General features: G+C 43.6%; 2 protein-coding genes across 30 annotated transcripts in view; one reads left to right on the forward strand and one right to left on the reverse strand.

Annotated features, from left to right (window-relative positions):
* Positions 1–1,713, forward strand: part of KATNAL2 (katanin catalytic subunit A1 like 2) — an 82,521-nt gene extending 80,808 nt beyond the window's left edge. For 6 of the 12 annotated variants that reach the window (XR_014075132.1, XM_081563435.1, XM_081563441.1 and 3 more), the window contains one exon: positions 928–1,713. Coding sequence is in view for 11 of the 12 variants with exons in the window: in XM_081563435.1 (XP_081419561.1) it covers positions 928–965 (38 nt within the window). In the remaining variant the exon portion in view is untranslated. Of the gene's footprint in view, positions 1–924 lie in introns of all 12 variants that reach the window. The other 6 variants (XM_081563434.1, XM_081563436.1, XM_081563449.1 and 3 more) reach the window with 2 other exon arrangements.
* A 280-nt stretch (positions 1,714–1,993) lies between these two features.
* The window catches only part of HDHD2 (haloacid dehalogenase like hydrolase domain containing 2), a 44,714-nt gene continuing 28,052 nt past the window's right edge, over positions 1,994–18,655 (reverse strand). For 14 of the 18 annotated variants that reach the window (XM_081563455.1, XM_081563457.1, XM_081563464.1 and 11 more), the window contains 3 exons: positions 12,986–13,202; positions 9,429–9,492; positions 1,994–5,291 (listed from right to left, as the gene is read on the reverse strand). In XM_081563455.1, the coding sequence (XP_081419581.1) occupies positions 5,188–5,291; positions 9,429–9,492; positions 12,986–13,202 (385 nt within the window). In that variant the 3' untranslated portion in view covers positions 1,994–5,187. Of the gene's footprint in view, positions 5,292–9,428; positions 9,493–10,601; positions 13,203–18,655 lie in introns of all 18 variants that reach the window. The other 4 variants (XR_014075136.1, XR_014075138.1, XR_014075139.1 and 1 more) reach the window with 2 other exon arrangements.

An 18,655-nucleotide genomic window follows, 5' to 3' on the forward strand; every position in this document is an offset into this window, starting at 1 on the left:
CGTCCCTGGGATTCTCCAGGCAAGAATACTGGAGTGGGTTGCCGTTTCCTTCTCCAGTGCATGAAAGGGAAAAGTGAAAGTGAAGTCGCTCAGTCATCCAACTCTTAGCGACCCCATGGACTGTAGCCTACCAGGCTCCTCCATCCATGGGATTTTCCAGGCAAGAGTACTGGAGTGGGGTGCCATTGCCCATCAGTGTTGCCTTCTAAATGGCCAAACACATCAGATAAACCTTCACGTCCGTTCCCATGCACTCTGGTCCTGGATCTAAGGGGAAGGGGACCAGAAGCCTGGTGCGGCATGAGCAGAGACTTACCTAGCCCCATTCTCAGCCTGCATCTCACCTTGGCCCACCCCCGCCCCGCCGTCTCCAACGCCTTCATGTTCACAGGTCCACTCTCCCAGAGTAAACCTCCTCTCCTGCCTCACTGAGGGCGCTCATCTGGCTGCTCAGGGTGGGGAGGGTTTCTGGGGCTTCCAGCCACTTTCCCAGCTTTGAACCAATTCCTTGCTTCTCAAACTTGCCCCACACCTCACTACCTCTCCACTCAGGGTCTCCAAGCCTTGAGTCTTCGAGGTTGTTTTACAGGATGAATTGTTTTTTTTCCTTTGCGCTGACTTTAGCACAAACGATCCAACCTCTTTAGAGCTCCTAGGTTACTGTACCCTCTCATCCACTGATATCTCCTCTACCACTCTTGTGGGTTGTCTTTGTAGGTTTATTCCAACTTTATTCCTCTCTGTTTGAGTGGGGCTTTGAGAGATATCAACTAATACATGATTAATCTGCTGGTTAGAGCCTCTAGTTATTTTTTAAAAAGTAGACTAAAAGTATGTCTAAGTTTATAGGGATATAGGAAACCGGCCTGTTAGTTGTTGATGGAAATTTTAACTTAATTCCATGTGTGGTATTTTCTTCTAAAGCAGAGGTCATAACTGAAATGCCTATAGAACTTCGAGCATAGTAACACATAGGTGGGGACTGTGGCAAACTGTAGAGGCCAGAACTGTCCGAAGGACACAGCAGCGACCCGGCTCCACCTGAACATGGAAATGCAGACCCTCTGACCTTCCCAGGAAAACCAGTCATGGATTTGCATTTGCCATCCCCTGATAATTCAGACACTGGCAGTTCAGTTTCTTCGCCCGATTCACCCATGGCACTCATTCTGGCCATGAGATGCCTTCCCTGATGGACCAGTTATCTAAAGTAACAGCAACCTCATGCTTACCGGCTCTATTCTTCATCGCTTGTCAGTAGCTCCACTGCATTCCATAGTTGTGTGTACGGTTTATTGTCTGTTTACCCTACCGGAATGTTAGCACCATGGTTGTGGTACTTTCTGCCACTGCTATTGAATGGATGAAATGACACAGACCGGACTGTCTGAGCACTGTATGTGCTTCAGAGGCTGGACGTTGTGATTACTGTTCCGAAGTCTTTTGCTCACTGCACATCACCTCTTCTCTGCGAGGACTTACACAACCACCTTGAACTTGCCAGAGCCCCTTGGACTTTTAGATGCACTGTTTACATGCTTTTATTTCCCAATTAGAAGATTTGTTTCTAGGAGTTGGAGCTACAGTCTGCTCAGTCTTCCTTGGTGCTTTACTCCCAGTGAGCATTTAAGAAATACTTTGATTTCCTCAGCACAGCAGCCAGTGAAACAAGCAGGCACTGATTTGTGTATGACATTAAATACTGGAAACAGATACTGAAATCAGTTTCATTTTAATAGATGCCATTTGAATTACGATAAACGATTTCTGGTGCTCGGGCACCTTGCCTCTCAAGGAAAGCAGCATACTTTGGGTAGTAAGTGGCTGGTATAACACAAAGTTAGCAAAGGCCTTGTGCATTTATTCTGGGCAAGAATTTTGTGATTTATGTCAAAGAAAACTCTGTAATACAAACTTGGCTCCTTGCAGATAACTGCTAACAGGACAAAGGGACTCTGCCACCCGAGGCAAGTGTTTTAATGAAACACATTAGTGCAGTTTTAAAAATTCTTTATTAAAGGTACCTAAGGACTTGAGTTTCATCCTACATGAACCACCAGTGATCCAAAAACAACTGAACATCATCAACACAGGTGTGTTTTGACTTTCCTGTACAATTCACTCCTGTAATTTTTCAAAGTGGGATTAGGGTTAGGTGACGACAGCTGTCACTCCAGGGGAGTCTGTGACATCCACAGCCATAGGTATTTGATGGAGCCTTCGCTGACAGAGGTGGGCGAGCCCCCTTCTCCTTTCGGGGGATCACTGTCTGCTCTGGGAGGGGTGGAATGGTGGGTAGGCAGAGTCACTGCAGAACTAGCTGATTCTGGATGGTGAGTGTGAAGTAGGCACAACAACTGTGTCTTCTCCAGGACTGGCCCTTCACCCATCACACCGAGCACACACCTGGCTCACAGCAGACGCTAAATGACCACCTCCCGACAGTGGATGTCCTCGAATGCCCTTTCTATTCCTAAGATGTCACTTGGTCCCTTTCTGGGGCCAGGACAGGATTACAATAAAGCTGATACAAACACTATCCTTGGGGTCAGTACCACAGGACAATCCTTGAAATGTAATGGCTGGAAAATAAAGTCCTTTACATACTTCAGTTATTAAATCTCCTCCATGAGGCCCAACGCAGACCAACCCGCTGAGCTGGCAATGTTTCCAGTAACTTCAACCTAAAAAACCAAGATTTCTATTTATCCTCACAAACTTCACACTGTGGACAGGTCAGTTAGAAAGCCCTGTATAACGTTTGTTAAAGAAATAAAACAGTAAACTAAGGTTTTAATGGCCTCCAGGGCCACGTGAGAGCGGAGGAAAGTGGAGCAGCCATTTCTCTCGGTGGAGCTGGGTGCACACGGTGCCTTACCCTCTCCTGCCCCTCACCTATCAGTCATGTCTACTGCGTGGCTTTAGCGCTAACCTGTCCCCAGAGCATCAGAGCCATTACTTAAGTGTCTAGTGGGCCTCTTCCATGGACAGCAAGTCTAAAATGAAACTTATTTTCTCCTCCCTACCCACAGCTATTCGTTCTAGCATTAAATTCTTGTAATATTTACAGCTAAGTTTGATTGGTCTGGTGACCGCCTGAGTACCTGTTCTGTGCTGTAGCAGACACAGTCCTGTCTGGTGGGGAGAGGAGACGAGTGAAGGTCCAAGTGTAATCTAACAAGTGCAGTCAGGACACGTCAGAGGGCGGGGACATAGGGTCTTCACACTACCTTGGGTATCCTCCCTGGCTCCTCACCTAGTAAGGGCCCTCCAGGCCAGATCCTTCTCTAATACACTTATTTCCTAGCAGGCACTTCACACACAGCAGCGAGCAAACGCTTGAGAACGCCTGGGCCAAGGAATCGCTGTCCCGGGTGCTGAGGAACAGGCCACAGGTGAACATATCAGCAGCCTCTCTGCCTGCACATGGGGCTTCCCTCTTTGCAGCTCTGGTCTGAAGTTCAAATATCGTAGAATGTCTCTTTTTTAAATTCTCAGGAAGACCTTCCCCACTGAACTGACTATAGAGATGAATTCTACCAAACTTTCCCAGATGGTTAAATGTGCACACTCCTCTATCTGCATGTCATCATCACAAACGTGGGACACTTAGCATCTGCCTGATTCTATTCAAAGTCCTTAATATGTGGGCAGTGCATTTAACTCTCACAAACACGCCTACGTGGTGGGCACCATGGTTATCTCTACAGAGAAGGGAGGAGAGGCAGGAGAGGCTAGGGGAGTGGCTAGGGTCATGGAAGGGGCGTGCTGGAAATGCTGGCCAGGCTCTGTGCCCCTGCCACTGCCCTCCTCCTTCCCATGTGGATGGTGTCCCAGCACTGCTTTTTTTGCACTCTGGCATGTGCAAGGACTAAGTCCGGGCATCTGCACAGTAAGAACAGCGTTCAGCAAACAGCCAGGAGGAGGGGGAGTGGCCATTCAGCTTTGCCCCCTCCCACCTAAGACCAAGCTGATCTCTAAACAAGCATCAAAACCCAAAGCTCATCAACACTGCTGTGTGCTTCAGTACAGGGAGCACCAAGATGATGGACAATTACATGCTGATAATCCAGGGCCCATGAGCCCAGTAAAACAACTGCAAAGGCCCAGGATCATCACTGTATGCAAATGCACAAGGAAAATCATTACCTGCTCAGTCTCCTTCATTTTGGTGGGTTTAACATGAGAAGAATCATCCATGCTACAAGACGAGATTTCATTTTACAGCCGTGGTAACCAAGTACATAAAAGCTTGAATCTGTCCCAATAGCTTCTGAAGGATTTTTCCCAAAGTATCAGAGGCAAAAATAATGAAATCTTGCAAATGTACAGTTAATGGGGCCCAGGTGGACACTAACCTCAAAAATGCATGGTCTGTAAGACATTAAAGGCTTGATTTTAGTTTCTGCACTGTTCCTGTTAATAACAATGTCTAATTAAAACATCTGTGAAATACTGATAGTTTTAATTTTACATAAAATTTCCAAAACAACTGTTACACAGTATAATAGGTATCTGCAATGAATAGGTTATTAATGGAAATATTATTTTAAATTAAAATCAGGTTCTAAATTTAAATTAGTCATCTCTGGTTAATGAAGAGAAAAAGAAGTCACCCAGGCTGGGAATAATACAGTAGCTAATCTAGTTTTCAACATCCGTGAAAGCAAATCCACTCCCATCACTTGGGCTAAAGGACAATTTATTTTGCTGCTTCTGTCCTGTACTCGGCCCTTCTGACAGATTTCACAGCTGAACTCAGTATTAAAACTACAGCTTAACGCACCCTTCAGTATAGTACTTTATAACTTAAAAAGACATCATTCAACTGTAGTCAGCCTGAACCCCGCCAATTTACCAGTGAGCAGAGGGCAGAGAACGAGGCTCCCTGCAGCAGACTCTCCTCCAGCCCCGCTAACCTGATGACTATTTTAAAAGGAACATGCAATCTCAGATTTCCCTTTTTTTTGATCTCATCTTCTTTTACAAAATAAAAGGGATTAGCCAGGCTGAGTGGCTGGCTGCAATTCAATACCTTTCTTTCTAATTACTGTACAATAAAAGAGGGTTAAACGGTGAGCAGCCTGAGTGGTCTGTGTCTGTCTAGGCCGGCGCTGAGTGTGTTGAGGGATTGATTCCAGTCGATGAAAAGCTGTGTTTCAAGTTGCTTCAGATTCACGTAATGGTTCACAACAGATGCTGCAGAATGTGGTCCACGGCATGCGGGAAGCTCTCACAGGTTAAGTAAGGAGCTGGGTTAATTTTGTCTTCGTCTGCTGCTCGGTATTTCCCTGAAATTAAAGTAAAGCCCGTGAGCAAAGGCTACTGCCAGGACGCCAGAGTAATCACGGCCCGTGAGCACCCGGGCCCCCACAGGCCACCCTGACAGTGCCGAGAGAATCGGGGGCTCCACAGCCCCCAAAGCGCCTTGCATCCAGGCTTCAGGATGCCACGAGGCAATCCAAAGCCAGATGTGTTCAGCATTTCCCAGGCCCTCTGGTCTCAACCACGGATGCCGGATCCCAGGCCCTGGGTCACCTGACAGTTAAGGGTGCCCTCAAATCTCCTCACCTGGTGAAATCCATTGTCCTCCCCCACCAGCCCTAAAGATATGGACAGTGATTAAATCAATGGTTTTACATGAGAGCCCAGACCCCACAGGACAGAGGCCGTGTCAGCTCACGGGTGACTGGAAGCTGCGTGAGCTGCTGCCCAACAGGAACCCTGTGAGCGGGCAAATGAGCGTGCTGGGGGTAGGGAGAGACAGATGGTCATGGTGCTCACGTGCAGGCTGGCTGGACAGGCTGCCCAGAAGGGCACTGAGGAATTCGAGACCCACAAATGAACAGCCCAGCACAGCAAAGGAAATGGTCACACAGGGTCACAGAGCTGATCTGACAAATCTGACAAATGTACACCAGGCCATGCATGACCCCCATTTAGACACCCTTACTGTGTCCCGATGCTCTTCAGAAAGAAGCCCAAATGTCTGTTGTTGCCTACCAGGCCCTCAGTCACCCAGCTCAGCACCCCGCACATGGTGGGCATTCTGTAGCACTTGTTAAATGAAAGAAAGAAGGGACGGAGGGAAGGAGGGAGGAACACTGCTTCAGTCAAGGCCTTGGGGATGAGGCCGACTGCCCTGCAGCCTCAGTGCGGCACCTGCACTTGCCCTTTCTGTATGCTCTCTTATCCCCCTTTCTGTGAGCTCTGTTTATTCGACTGCAATTTCCAGTATTCTCTGCCTAAATCTGGGTTTCCAAACAATAGGCTCACCATTTTCTATAATACAATCCCTTTTGTTTTCTACAACTACCTAAGAGGTTTTGTCCAGCAAACACGAAGCCTGAAAACCCCGAGCCCACAACTTGGCCCTGTGGTGGTGACATTGCTCCTGTCCTGTCTTGCTGAATTGTAAATTGCTACAGGAAAGGAGCCAGCATCAAACGCACAAAGGTACCTTCCCCAGCATCCTCAAGGCACCTGTCCACAGTATGGTCCACCCAGCAAACTGTTCATTTCTTCTTAAGCTTAAATCCCATTGAGTATAAACCTTTGCAAGGTTTCTGCTTGGTCTCGCAGGTAAGTTAATGACTACTTTTTACTACTCCACCCATTTCTTGGATCTAGTTGTCTAAGGACCGATGTGTGAAAGGGTTCTTAGCCATGGCGAGAAGGGCTTGCAGCATGCTTCTGCTTAGTCTGGCCCTGGGGTTTCTACAAAGTACAAACTGACACAGTGGCTTATGTATGTGTGCAAGTTCTAGCACAGTTAATGTTGAGCATTAACCGGTGCTCAACAATGCCGGCCGAGTGAATGGAGCAGGCCACCATCACGCAGGCCTGACTCAGCGTGGCAGTCTGTACTCCCCTGGATGAACAAATGTAAATGGAGGGAGAATGCAGGAAGCCATGTTGACAACATAGGACAAAGTGTGATCCCATCTTTCCTAGGTCACTGTTTTACATGCTAAACAGAATTAGATTCTGGTAAGAGCTAGTCAAAAGTCTTTATTGAAAAATCATGGAACAAATGTATATTAAGCATTTAACATGTGTTACTGAGAAACAAATTGCTCAAGACAATCACTGAGTAAGTAAAATTTCCATGGTAATTTTCAACACTGAGAAACCGAGCACTTGTCCACTGCACTCAGCTCAAATCCATCAGTGGAACCAGCAGCTCTGTACACTTTCAGAACAGTGGTCTGTCATGGGATTTTTTTTCTTTTCCGACCAAACATGAACAGTACAAATGGGCCTGTTTTCATGAGCTGAACTTAGCTACATAACTAAGTTAGATATTTTACATGTGACTGTGTGGAGCTGCTGGCTTCTCTAAGATTAACCGGCTGCCTCTGTGATGGGCTGGGCCCACAAGACTCTGGCACAGAAGCAGTTTTCATACTTGGTGTAAATCCTTAATTACGTGAGCTAAGAAAGGAAATGTTCCTGGGAACGCAAGAATAAAAATAGTTATCTGAGGATTTCCTCAATGACCGGACCATAAAGTGGTGAATGTCAGGAATCTGAAAATTCAGACACAAGGAAAGATGATGAGTGTGCCTGTTTTTCTTGACTCCCTGATACGTCCCTTCCTCTTTTTCGCTTCCATCAAAGCAAAGTACTGTTCCAGGGAAAGTGGTGATCATTTTGAATGAGAAATGTGAAAAAACGCTGTTAGTTCTAAAGTGACTAGAGTCACCATCTGCAAGGTTCTACCAGTTCACCCCTAGACCTCCTGCATGAGAAGACTGTTTCCCTCTTCGTTCACACTGTGTGTGTTCAGTTGCACAGTTGTGTCTGACTCTTTTGCAACCCCATGGACTGCAGCTTGCCAGGCTTCTCTGTCCATGGGATTCTCTAGGCAAGAATACTGGAGTGTGTTGCCATTACCTACTCCAGGGAATCTTCCTGAACCAAGGATCAAACCTGAGTCTCTTGCGTCTCCTGCACTGGCAAGCAGATTCCTGACCACTACTGCCACCCGGGAAGTCAGCCCCATGCACAGGGCCTGGCAAGTACTTCTTATTCCATTACAGCAGCATCTGTTTTCTTGTTTCTGTTTTTAAATTCAAAATAGCTTTCATGCAACCACATTTTCTTGAACAAACACCACAGTCATGAGCAAATATACTTTTTTCTAAAAATTTCCTGGTGGCAGCTCTTCTATGACTCTGTTTAAATTCTCCCTTTTCTGGACAACCTGTATGAAGCCAGGCATATGAACTCACAGAGCCATTTATGGAACCTTCTGCTGTTGTTCAGTCACTACATCGTGTCTGACTCTCCCCATGGACTGTAGCCCTCCAGGCTGCTCTGTCCGTGGGATTTTCTAGGCAAGAAGACTGGAGTGGGTCGCCATTTCCTTCTCCAGGGATTTCCCAACCCAGGGACTGAACCCACATCTCCTGCATAGGCAGCCAGATTCTTAACTGCTGGGCCACCAGGGAAGCCCACAGAACCCCTTATCTGCTATTTAACTGATAAGAGTCTGATGACAATTCTTGGACCGGACCCCTGGCTGTCATCCTCAAACACATGCTATTAGTTCTAGCAGGTACCCTCTGGCGGCAGGTGTGGGGGAGACCTCATTTTATCTGGAAAGGCTGATCAAGTTCTCAGCACAACAGCACCCACCCACACACAGCTCTCATGCCTTGTCTTTCCTTACCTTGAGAGGGTTTTATTCATCACACTCCACCCTGGAAAATGGCACAGAGCTAGAAGGGACCAGTCCAGCCCCATCATCTATAAACAGCCCAAACAGGTGAAGGGCTCTGACAGAATCTCAGAGTCAGTGTAGAGCTGAGACCGAGACCCAAGACACCTAACTGGTCTGCTGTCATCACACTACTGTATTAGCTGAGGCTTCCTCATTAAGTTCTTTCCCTTTCCTTAAATTTATTTGAGGGACCACACCCAGTTTACTTAATTTTGGTATAGGAAACTGTTACTAAAACAGTACATGAAAAGACAAGAAAAAAGTTTTTTTATGTGTTTTTAAAACAACATTAACACAAAGTATCACTTAGCTAGTCAGTCCCCAAAGAGGTCAACATCATCATTTTATACCTGGTGCAAAAAGAAAGGATATTTTTACAGAGCCCCACGATCAATGGTTTTTTGGTCAACTGGTGATTTGTATATCCAGAAAATCATATAAATGCTAATTGTCTTATGTATGACTATCTCTGAGGAAGTGTGAAAACACCTCTGAACTCGGATCTGATCTTCCTAGCTTTGCACAGTATGGGCCCTCTCACATTGTCTTTCTTCCCTGCAATCCTACGCCCACTTTATTTTTGCTTTGTGGCAGAAAAAGAATTAAAGTACCCAGTAGGCTTTGCCATTTTTTCAGACCGTTCTTTAAGAATGGTGTATTCTACCATTCTGTTTCAGAGAAAGCTTGTACAGAAGATACGTACCTGTCTTGACTAAGATGCCTCGCATGCCGGCATTCTGAGCCCCACCAACATCATCTCTGCAGTCCTAGAAAAGTGTAACAAAGCGTTTAGTCCAGTGTCTTCAGTGAGCTCGCCAACAAACCAACCTACCAGCAATTTATTAGGCTGGGATGGCCAACTGCAATCCCATGTTTTTTCTTAAAATGAGAGTGAGGGCGGTATAAAAAAGGATAAACCCATGTGTAATAGTCTGAGGGAGCATACCAACTGGAAAGGGAAGCATCACAGAGGTAGAGGTAAAAAACAGAGTAGTAACCCTAGTAACCAAACATAAAAAGTGCAGTTACAGTGCTTCACGTTTTGCACTTGTACATCTATTTCTTTTTTTTAAATAATTTTTATTTTTATTTATTCGTTTGCACCAGGTCTTAGTTGCAGCATTAGTTCACCAACAAGGAATCAAACCTGGGTCTCCTGCATTGGGAGCACAGTCTCAACCACTGGACCACCAGGGAAGTTCCCATCTATCTCCTTTTAAAACAGATCATGGAAAAAAGGTATTTTATCATTTGGCAGCTCCTAAGGCAAATGATCCGACTGCAGGGCAGTGAGTGAACTAGGTTCAGAAGACAGCTCTCATGCTGCCCACGTAAGCAGCTTACATCCAACTGTCAGTAACAGGAAGAATCAAATCAGATCATACACTTAAACAGATTCTGAGACTGTCTTCACACTTAGGAATAACAGACCAGTTTAAAAGGGAAGCTCTTGTTTTTCAATTCTTACTCAAGATAGGAGTGAATATACTCAGCTAATTGTGATAAACGCAAGACAATAAAAATACAAGAACTGGAAGAAACATCAATAAAATCAATCCTGCCATCTCATGTCTATAAGCAGAATTTATTCAGATCATGCCCAAAGAAAAACTTTTCCCTTTAAATCATTCATGTAATTTAACAACAACCCTTGGAAATGAGTCTCAGAATTTCTGTCAAAATCTTTACTCAAGGTCTAACTTAAAACCTTTTCTGTTGCATCTAAACCTGCCTTGTTGAAGTAGGCAAGATGGGGGAGAGGGAAAGGAAGGAGGAGGTGGGAAAAAGTAGACATGAAAAGGGAGGGAAAAGCTACCCCTCTCTCAGACAACAACCCTCCCTGCAGCGGAACTCTGCTATCACGTGCCCTTCCTACCTTCCTTGTTGTCCCAGTGGCAGTGTCTCCAGGGAAAAAGAATTCTGAAATCTCCAGGCTAAAGTAACCACTTTGTTGAACACACATTTGCCTAGAAAAGTCAGCTAAAGGCCTGCCAGAGGGAAAAGTTGTTACTGAAAAGATGGTTTTTCAAAGCAGTACAGAGTCCAGTGATATCCTAGTGGGTTTTGGTACAGGAACCTAGAAGTAGAAGAGGGCAGTCAGGACGATTGTGATCCATGAGCATCGGCACAGGTTAAGACAGCAGGGGGTCTACAGTTTCTTCTGGAGGGAGTCGGAGGCCTCCGAGTTCTACTTCCAGCCATGCCACTCATCAGCTCTGGGACTTCCGACATGAGGCCTACCTCTCTAGGCTAAGGTTTCTCACCTTATAAAGTGAGGAGGTTTGGACTAGACAATCTTGATGGTCCCTTCCAGCCTAAGGCATTATTATTTAAAACTGAAATACAATCCTTGCCACCTACTGACCACAAGGTAGTGTGCCTTCCAGTACTTTTCCCCTCACAGCACACATAGAAATTAATGTTTTCCCAGGAAGTTCAGTTGCTCAGTTGTGTCCTACTCTTTGCGACCCCATGGACTGCAGCACACCAGGCTTCTGTGTCCATCACCAACTCCCGGAGCCTACTCAAACTCATATCTATTGAGTCTGTGATGCCATCCAACCATCTCATCCTCTGTCGTCCCCTTCTCCTCCCACCTTCAATCTTTCCCAGCATCAGGGTCTTTTTCAATGAGTCAGTTCTTCATATCAGGTGGCCAAAGTATTGCAGCTTCAACATCAGTCCTTCCAATGAACACCCAGGATTGATCTCCTTTAGGATGGATTGATTGGATCTCCTTGTAGTCCAAGGGACTCTCAAGAGTCTTCTCCAACACCACAGTTCAAAAGCATCAATTCTTTGGTGCTCAGCTTTCTTTATAGTCCAACTTTCACATCCATACATGACTACTGGAAAAACCATAGCTTTGACTAGATGGATCTTTGTTGGCAAAGTAATGTCTCTGCTTTTTAATATGCTGTCAAGGTTTGTCATAGCTTTTCTTCCAAGGAGTAAGTGTCCTTTAATTTCATGGCTGCAGTCACCATCTGCAGTGATTTTGGAGCCCAAGAAAATAAAGTCTGTCACTGTTTCCATTGTTTCCCCATCTATTTGCCATGAAGTGATGGGACCGGATGCCATGATCTTAGTTTTCTGAATGTTGAGCTTTAAGCCAACTTTTTCACTCTCCTCTTTCACTTTCTTCAAGAGGCTCTTTAGTTCTTCTTCACTTTCTGCCATAAAGGTGGTGTCATCTGCATATATGAGGTTACTGATATTTCTCCTGGCAATCTTGATTCCAGCTTGTGCTTCATCCAGCCCAGCATTTTTCATGATGTACTCTGCATATAAGTTAAACAAGCAGGGTGACAATACACAGGCTTGACGTACTCCTTTCCTGATTTGGAACCAGTCTGTTGTTTCATGTCCGGTTCTGTTACTTCTTGACCTGCGTACAGATTTCTCTGGAGGCAGGTCAGGTGGTCTGGTATTTCCATCTCTTGAAGAATTTCCCACAGTTTGTTGTGATTCACACAGTCAAAGGCTTTGGCATAGTCAATAAAGCAGAAGTAGATGTTTTTCTGGAACTCTCTTGCTTTTTTGATGATCCAATGGATGTTGGCAATTTGATCTCTGGTTCCTCTGCCTTTTCTATATCCAGCTTGAACATCTGGAAGTTCACAGTTCATTACTGTTGAAGCCTGGCTTGGAGAATTTTGAGCATTACTTTGCTAGTGTGTGAGATGAGCGCAAGTTGTACAGCAGTTTGAACATTCTTTGGTACTGCCTTTCTTACCAGGGTAAACTGATAACGTGCTCACAGCCAAAGGTCACTGGTTAGGACATCTGGTCACCAGGGCCAGCCCTGCCACTCAAAGGCCTGAGGCAATCGATATCTTTAGCTATTTGTGGCAAATTGGGAAGTTCTTCCATAAAGCATATACTAGCAAAAAAAAAAACAAAAAATCAATAGCGAGAAAATTCTTTAGGTACAGGTGGTCTCTGCATTAAGGAATAGTCAAAAAAAAAATCTAAGTTTTCTTCAAAAAGACATATAAAGCATTTAATTGTCTTGCATCTGATGGTCTTTTGAATTGTATATATCTCATCACACTATGAAGACTGTCAGAAATAATCAACATTTCAGTTCTTTAGAATACCAGTGAACAACTACTGGAAAGCCTGTTTTATGGGCGGCTTCTTATTACCATCTGACATCACAAGTAACGGGTCCGCTTGTGTTTCAAAGCAGTGCTTTGAAGCTGGCTCCTTCCAGCAGGACAGGTGAGCCCAGGGCATTTCCTGGGCTCTTCTACTTACATCTCCAATCATAATGGTCTCCTCAGGTTCACAGCCAGTGCCCCGCAATGCCTCCAGAAAGAATGTTTTCTCTGGTTTCCCCACAACCGTGGCTTTGGTATCTGTGGCATACTCTAAAGCAGTCACAAAAGGTCCAGGCCCCAGGGCTAAGCCATCTTTCCTCTTGTAATACCTGGCTTTGTGGATTGCTATCAGAGGCGCTCCATCCAGGAGTAACCTAGAGAGACAGAGACAATGGTAACTGGCTAAAAGCAAGGCTTTTTTATGACTGGAAAAGAATGTCAGACTTACAAAGTGGTTTTATTCACTCACAGAAACAAAGAGTTTTGTATTAACTTTTAATGACTTGCTGTCTTCTAATGAATTTGCTAGGAACTGCTGGGAATTACACTCAGATACACTAAAGAAAGGTGATAGATTATTAAATTTGGGATTGCTTCAACCTTTTACCTTTAGTGGTTTCAGACGCTTTACCCAAATCATCAGGGAAAGAGAATTAAGAGAAGTAAAGCTAAATAAGACACTCGAGGGAAGAAGCTTAACTTAATGAGACAAGTTGCTTCAACCTCCCTAATGGTAAGCAGGAGGCTCCTGAGCCTTTTACAATATGACTCAACCGCTGTGCAGCCACACGTTTGGCTAACTCCTAAAACACCTGGCTCCCTCTTTCCTCTACTCCAAAATGTAAGATTCTAATTCAGAAATTTCATAGAGCATTTTACAAATATTTTCTGCTTGTATCATCCTCTCTTCATTTTACCCTTTGACTGCTTCTGCTGTTACTTTGAAAATCAGGCCATCTTCACTGAAGGACAAAGCAGTAAGGCTTAAGGGGAAATGCCAAGTCCCTTCCTTTTTCCTGATGTAGGACAAACACTCTCACACCAACAGAAAGGGCATGAAGAGTTTTCTCGTTAGAGAACCAAACTGCATATAGTTAAGGATCCTCATTAGTGACTCAGGCAAAACATAACAAAAGAAATCCCCCAAACCCCAACAATCCCATCCAAAAATAATCTGCCATTCATCCCAACACTGCAGCCTACATTCAGTCACACAGCAAAGAATCACACACCTATTATCATCACATCATATACGGGACATGATATTCTTCTTAAGCTGCTTTTAACCAATGGAATAAATGATCTCACTAGCTTAATTTACTTTAAGTCATCTACTTAGTTAAAATATTTAGTATGTCCATTGAGGCAGAATTCATCACATCTTACCCTTCACAATTATGAGTAATTAAGCGCTCAACTATGAAACTGCTAAATTATTCTTGTCAGTGGGCATGGAAATGCCTTCCTGTGGGAGATGCAGGATTCAGACATTTCTGGTTAAATATTTTATTAAGTAAAAACCAATACTGGCCTATTACAGGGCCTTATTGTTAGTTACTACGAATTGCTCACAGCACAGGATGGATCCTTCAAATTTATTCTCTAATATTAATACAAATTTATTTCTTAAGCAGATCTTAAAATCCAACGGTTAGGAAACCTGATAAGGCCACTGTGCTGGCCCTAAAGAACCACAACTGATCGCAACGAGAGAATAATGGGTGATTTATCTATCTCCCCTCTTGTCACCCTGCCCCCAATCCCATTTATTTGCTACTCTACCACGGAACTGGAATTCTTTATGCAACAGACCTCAAAATTGCTTTTCACTTACACAGCTAAACTAAAAACTCATTTGATTTAGCTTTGTTAATATTTTATTATATATTAACTGGGTATAAGACTTATCAGCTTGATTGATGTGTGTACTTAATTCCCAGGCAGTGCTTTAGTGCCTTCCCTGGAAGGGCTGAAACTGTGGGCTCCTCTGCATTTCTCTAAATGGGAACTGGTTCCACACGGGCCTGGAGAAGACAGGCATCTCTCAGGGAAGTGGTTCCTGCTTCTGTCATTCTTCTCTGTATAGCAGAAGCTTTATTGAATCTTTGCAAGAGCGAAGGCATGTTCAAGATAGACTGAAAGGCAAATTATTTTCTAGGACACAGATTAAAAGTTTTTTTTCAATAGTTAACACTTCCAAAAATATGAGAAAATAGACACCGTACTACCTAGAGGTGTTTGTACACTTCCTAGGCAGGGCAATTGATTTCTTTGTTATCAGAAGTAACATGTCAGCAAGAAATCTGAGGATTTTCTCTCTCTATTTGACTATAAGTCCATTGAGGTACAAGAAACAAGAAAAAAAGGCATCAAGAAGGCCTCATGCAGAAATCCTTGGCTATAAATTCCATGTAGGCAAAGGGAAAAAACTATAAAAAGACCTAGCCAGGGAGCACATTTTTGAAAGGGACAGTAAAGAACACCAAGTCCAGCACACCCTGTTTTACAAGAAGATCACCCAGCGATGCCGGCTGAGACCAAGGAGAGCAGGAACCCAGAAGTCCAGAAAACCAATACAGCACTCTTCCAAATAAACTCACTTTTCTAGGAAAAAAAAAACATGATCAACTTTTTACAATTTCTGCTGAAGATGGAGCATGTGGAAATGAAATTACATGGCAGCTTAAGCAACTGCCAGAAGCTTCCCAATTGCCCAACATCAAACTAATGAGTCCTTTTCTTCCCACTCCCCCAAACGACTCTCCCCCAATCTTTCTCAACTCAGTAAATTCACCCCATTGCTCAAGCCAGAATCGTAGCAGTCATCCTTGATTTCTTACTTTCCCTCACCCTTCCATATCCCTTTATTAGCACATCCAATAACTTCCGAGTCCAAAAGAAAAATGTCTCCAGTCTTACTTTCTCTGCTGAACCTCTGCAATAGTTAACTTGTCCTCCTGCTTTCTGCTGTTGCCCTTTTATTTCAACCCATCGTACAGGCAATAGCACAAGTTTTAAAAGTACAGACGAGATCATGTATGTCCCTGCTCAGCTTAAAAACCTTTCAATAACCTCTTACTGCAAAGAATATAAAATCCAAAGTCCTCACTGCAGCCTCTTAGGCCTGGCCTCATCTGGCCACTGTCTACATCTCCAATCTCAAGACACCTTCCCTATTGTTGACTACATACCAAAAAGATCAAACTCTTTCCTGCTTCAGCCCCCACACACAGTGTTCGCTCCTCCTGAAACAAGGCCCCATACTTTGCACACAGCTTTCTTCTGCTCACCTGTTAGATCTCAGCTTGAAGTCAGCATACGGAAGCCGCCATTCCCAATCTCCCTACAAAGTGGACTTCCTCCTCACAGTTCAGCTCCATCTCATCTTTTTTCCTTTCTATCAACTTCCCATAGTTTATAATTCTTAGTCAGCTGTGTTTGGTTTGTCTTCCTCACTGGCATATAATCTCCACTATGCCCATCAGTCGTGCTCATCACTGTATTTCTTACTTCAAAAAAAAAAAAAAAATCCAAAAACAAGCCATGGGGCACTTCCCTGAGGGCTCAGTGGTAAGGAATCCACCTGCCAATGCAGGAGACGTGAGTTCGATCCCTGGGCTGGGAGGATCCCACACGCCATGGAGCAACTAAGCCCATAGGCCACTACTACTGAGCCTGGGCTCTAGAGTCCAGCAACCCCAACCACTGAGCACACACACCACGACGACTGAAGCCCGTGCACTCTAGAGCCCGTGCTCTGCAGCAAGAGGCCACCACAATCAAAAGCCCGCACATCACAACCAGGAAGTAGCCCCCATTGGCCCCAGCTAGAGAAAAGTCCATGCAAAGCAATGAAGACCTAGCACAGCCAAAAAATAAATAAATAAAATTAGTTTTTAAGAAAGCCCAAACAAACTCTGGTACCTTTCACTAGATACTTACTGAATAAACTCATTAATGGATGAAGCACCAGTGTCCTGATCTATAACATGGAGAATAATGCTTACCTTCTTGGGGAATAAAGATGATATATGCAAACTTTTTCATAATATCTGACAGTAATGATAATTATTTTTATTCATAAATATGGGAAAGGTAGTGTCTGTGCTACTTAAAAGAGGTAACAGCAAATCACTTCACATTTGTGGGTCTCGGTTTCTTATCAAATGAAGGAACTGAATCAGATTAGGTCTTTCAACCTCAACACTTCTGACATTTTTTACTGAAAAATGCTTTATTGTGAGAGGAGGCTGTCTTATACTCTGCTGGATGTTTGGCAGCATCTATGGCCTCTACCCACTAGATGCCAGATGTACTCTTTTCCCCCAGTTGTGACAACCAACAATGTCTCCAGGCAGTGGCAAATGTCCCCCTGGGAGCAAAAATGTCCAGAGTTGAGGACAACAACTAGATGATGCCAAAATCTTGACCTTCATGGACTTCCCTGGTGGTCCAGTGGTTAAAAATCTGCCTACCAACACAGGGGACACAGGTTCGATCCCTGGTCTGGGAAGACTCCACCTGTGGTGGGGCAGCTAAGCCTGTGCCCCACAACTACAGAGCCCATTCCCTGGAGCCCATGCTCTGCAACGAGAAGCCTGTGCACCACAGCTGGAGAGCACTCCCACTTGCCACAACCAGAGGAAGCCAGCATGCAGCAACAAAGACCCCGCACACACCCCTCAGAAAAACCAGAACAACAACAACAAAAACTTGACATTCAATCCAATTAAAACGAATACCAATCAATCTGACAAACACAAACTACTAAAAGTTCAAATCAAAACAATAGCAAATCATTAAATATATCAAGAGAAAATCCCATCAACACTTAATTGAAACCCCCAGAATATCTCCAATGTCATATTAACACAGCAATTTTCTCACTTATAGTAGGCTACCAACTATCACTGCTTCTGTTTGGTATTGTAGTTGGGGTCCCATAGAGTATAATAAAGAAAAAGAAATGAAAATACAAAGACTGGTAGGGGAGAAGTAAAATTGTCGTTATTTGTGGTTGACACAATTATCTATGTAGAAAATTCAATTCAAAAGATTTTACAAATAAATTATTAGAATTAGCAAGTGAATGTAAGGTCAATGAATAAACACAAGGTTAACATAAAAAATCTCAATCATATTTCTACATATTAGCAATGAACAATTAAAAACAAAATTTAACAAAATACTACTTACAATCACATCAAACAGGAAATAGAAGGATTAACTTAACAAAATAACTAACCTATACTCTAGAAATTGCAAAACACTGCTGAAAAATGTAAAAATAAAATCTAAATAAATGGAGATATATTCCATTTTCATACACTGGAAGACACATTATTTTTCAGTAAATTCTACCCAAACCTGTAGATTTAAAGAAGGACCAATCAAACTCCTAGTAAGCCTTTTTTTTGGGTAGAAACAGACAAGTTGATTCCAAAATTCACATGGAAAGGATGTAGAATCTTAAAAATGACTGAGTTAAAGAATCTATGCTACCAGACATTAAGATTTATTGTAAAGCTGTAGTATTCAAGACAGTGTGGAACTACACAAATATGAAACAGAACTGCACAAATATGCCATACTTATATAGTCACTTGATTTATGTCAAAGCACTAAAACATCGCTGCAATTCTGTGAGGCTCTTGAAAGAATGGATCTAATGCAGTAAATGTTGCAGAAACAATGGGATATCTGTAAAGAAAAAAGTGAAATTTACTTCACACAATTCATTCAAAACAAGCCCTAGACCTAACTGCTAAAGGTGGAACAATAAAGCTTGCAGAAGAAAACATATGGAGAATATCTTTATGACCCTGAG

This window comes from Giraffa tippelskirchi, chromosome 14 (assembly GCF_054371585.1).
Source record: "Giraffa tippelskirchi isolate mGirTip1 chromosome 14, T2T-mGirTip1v1.2.pri, whole genome shotgun sequence".
Lineage (NCBI taxonomy): Eukaryota > Metazoa > Chordata > Mammalia > Artiodactyla > Giraffidae > Giraffa > Giraffa tippelskirchi.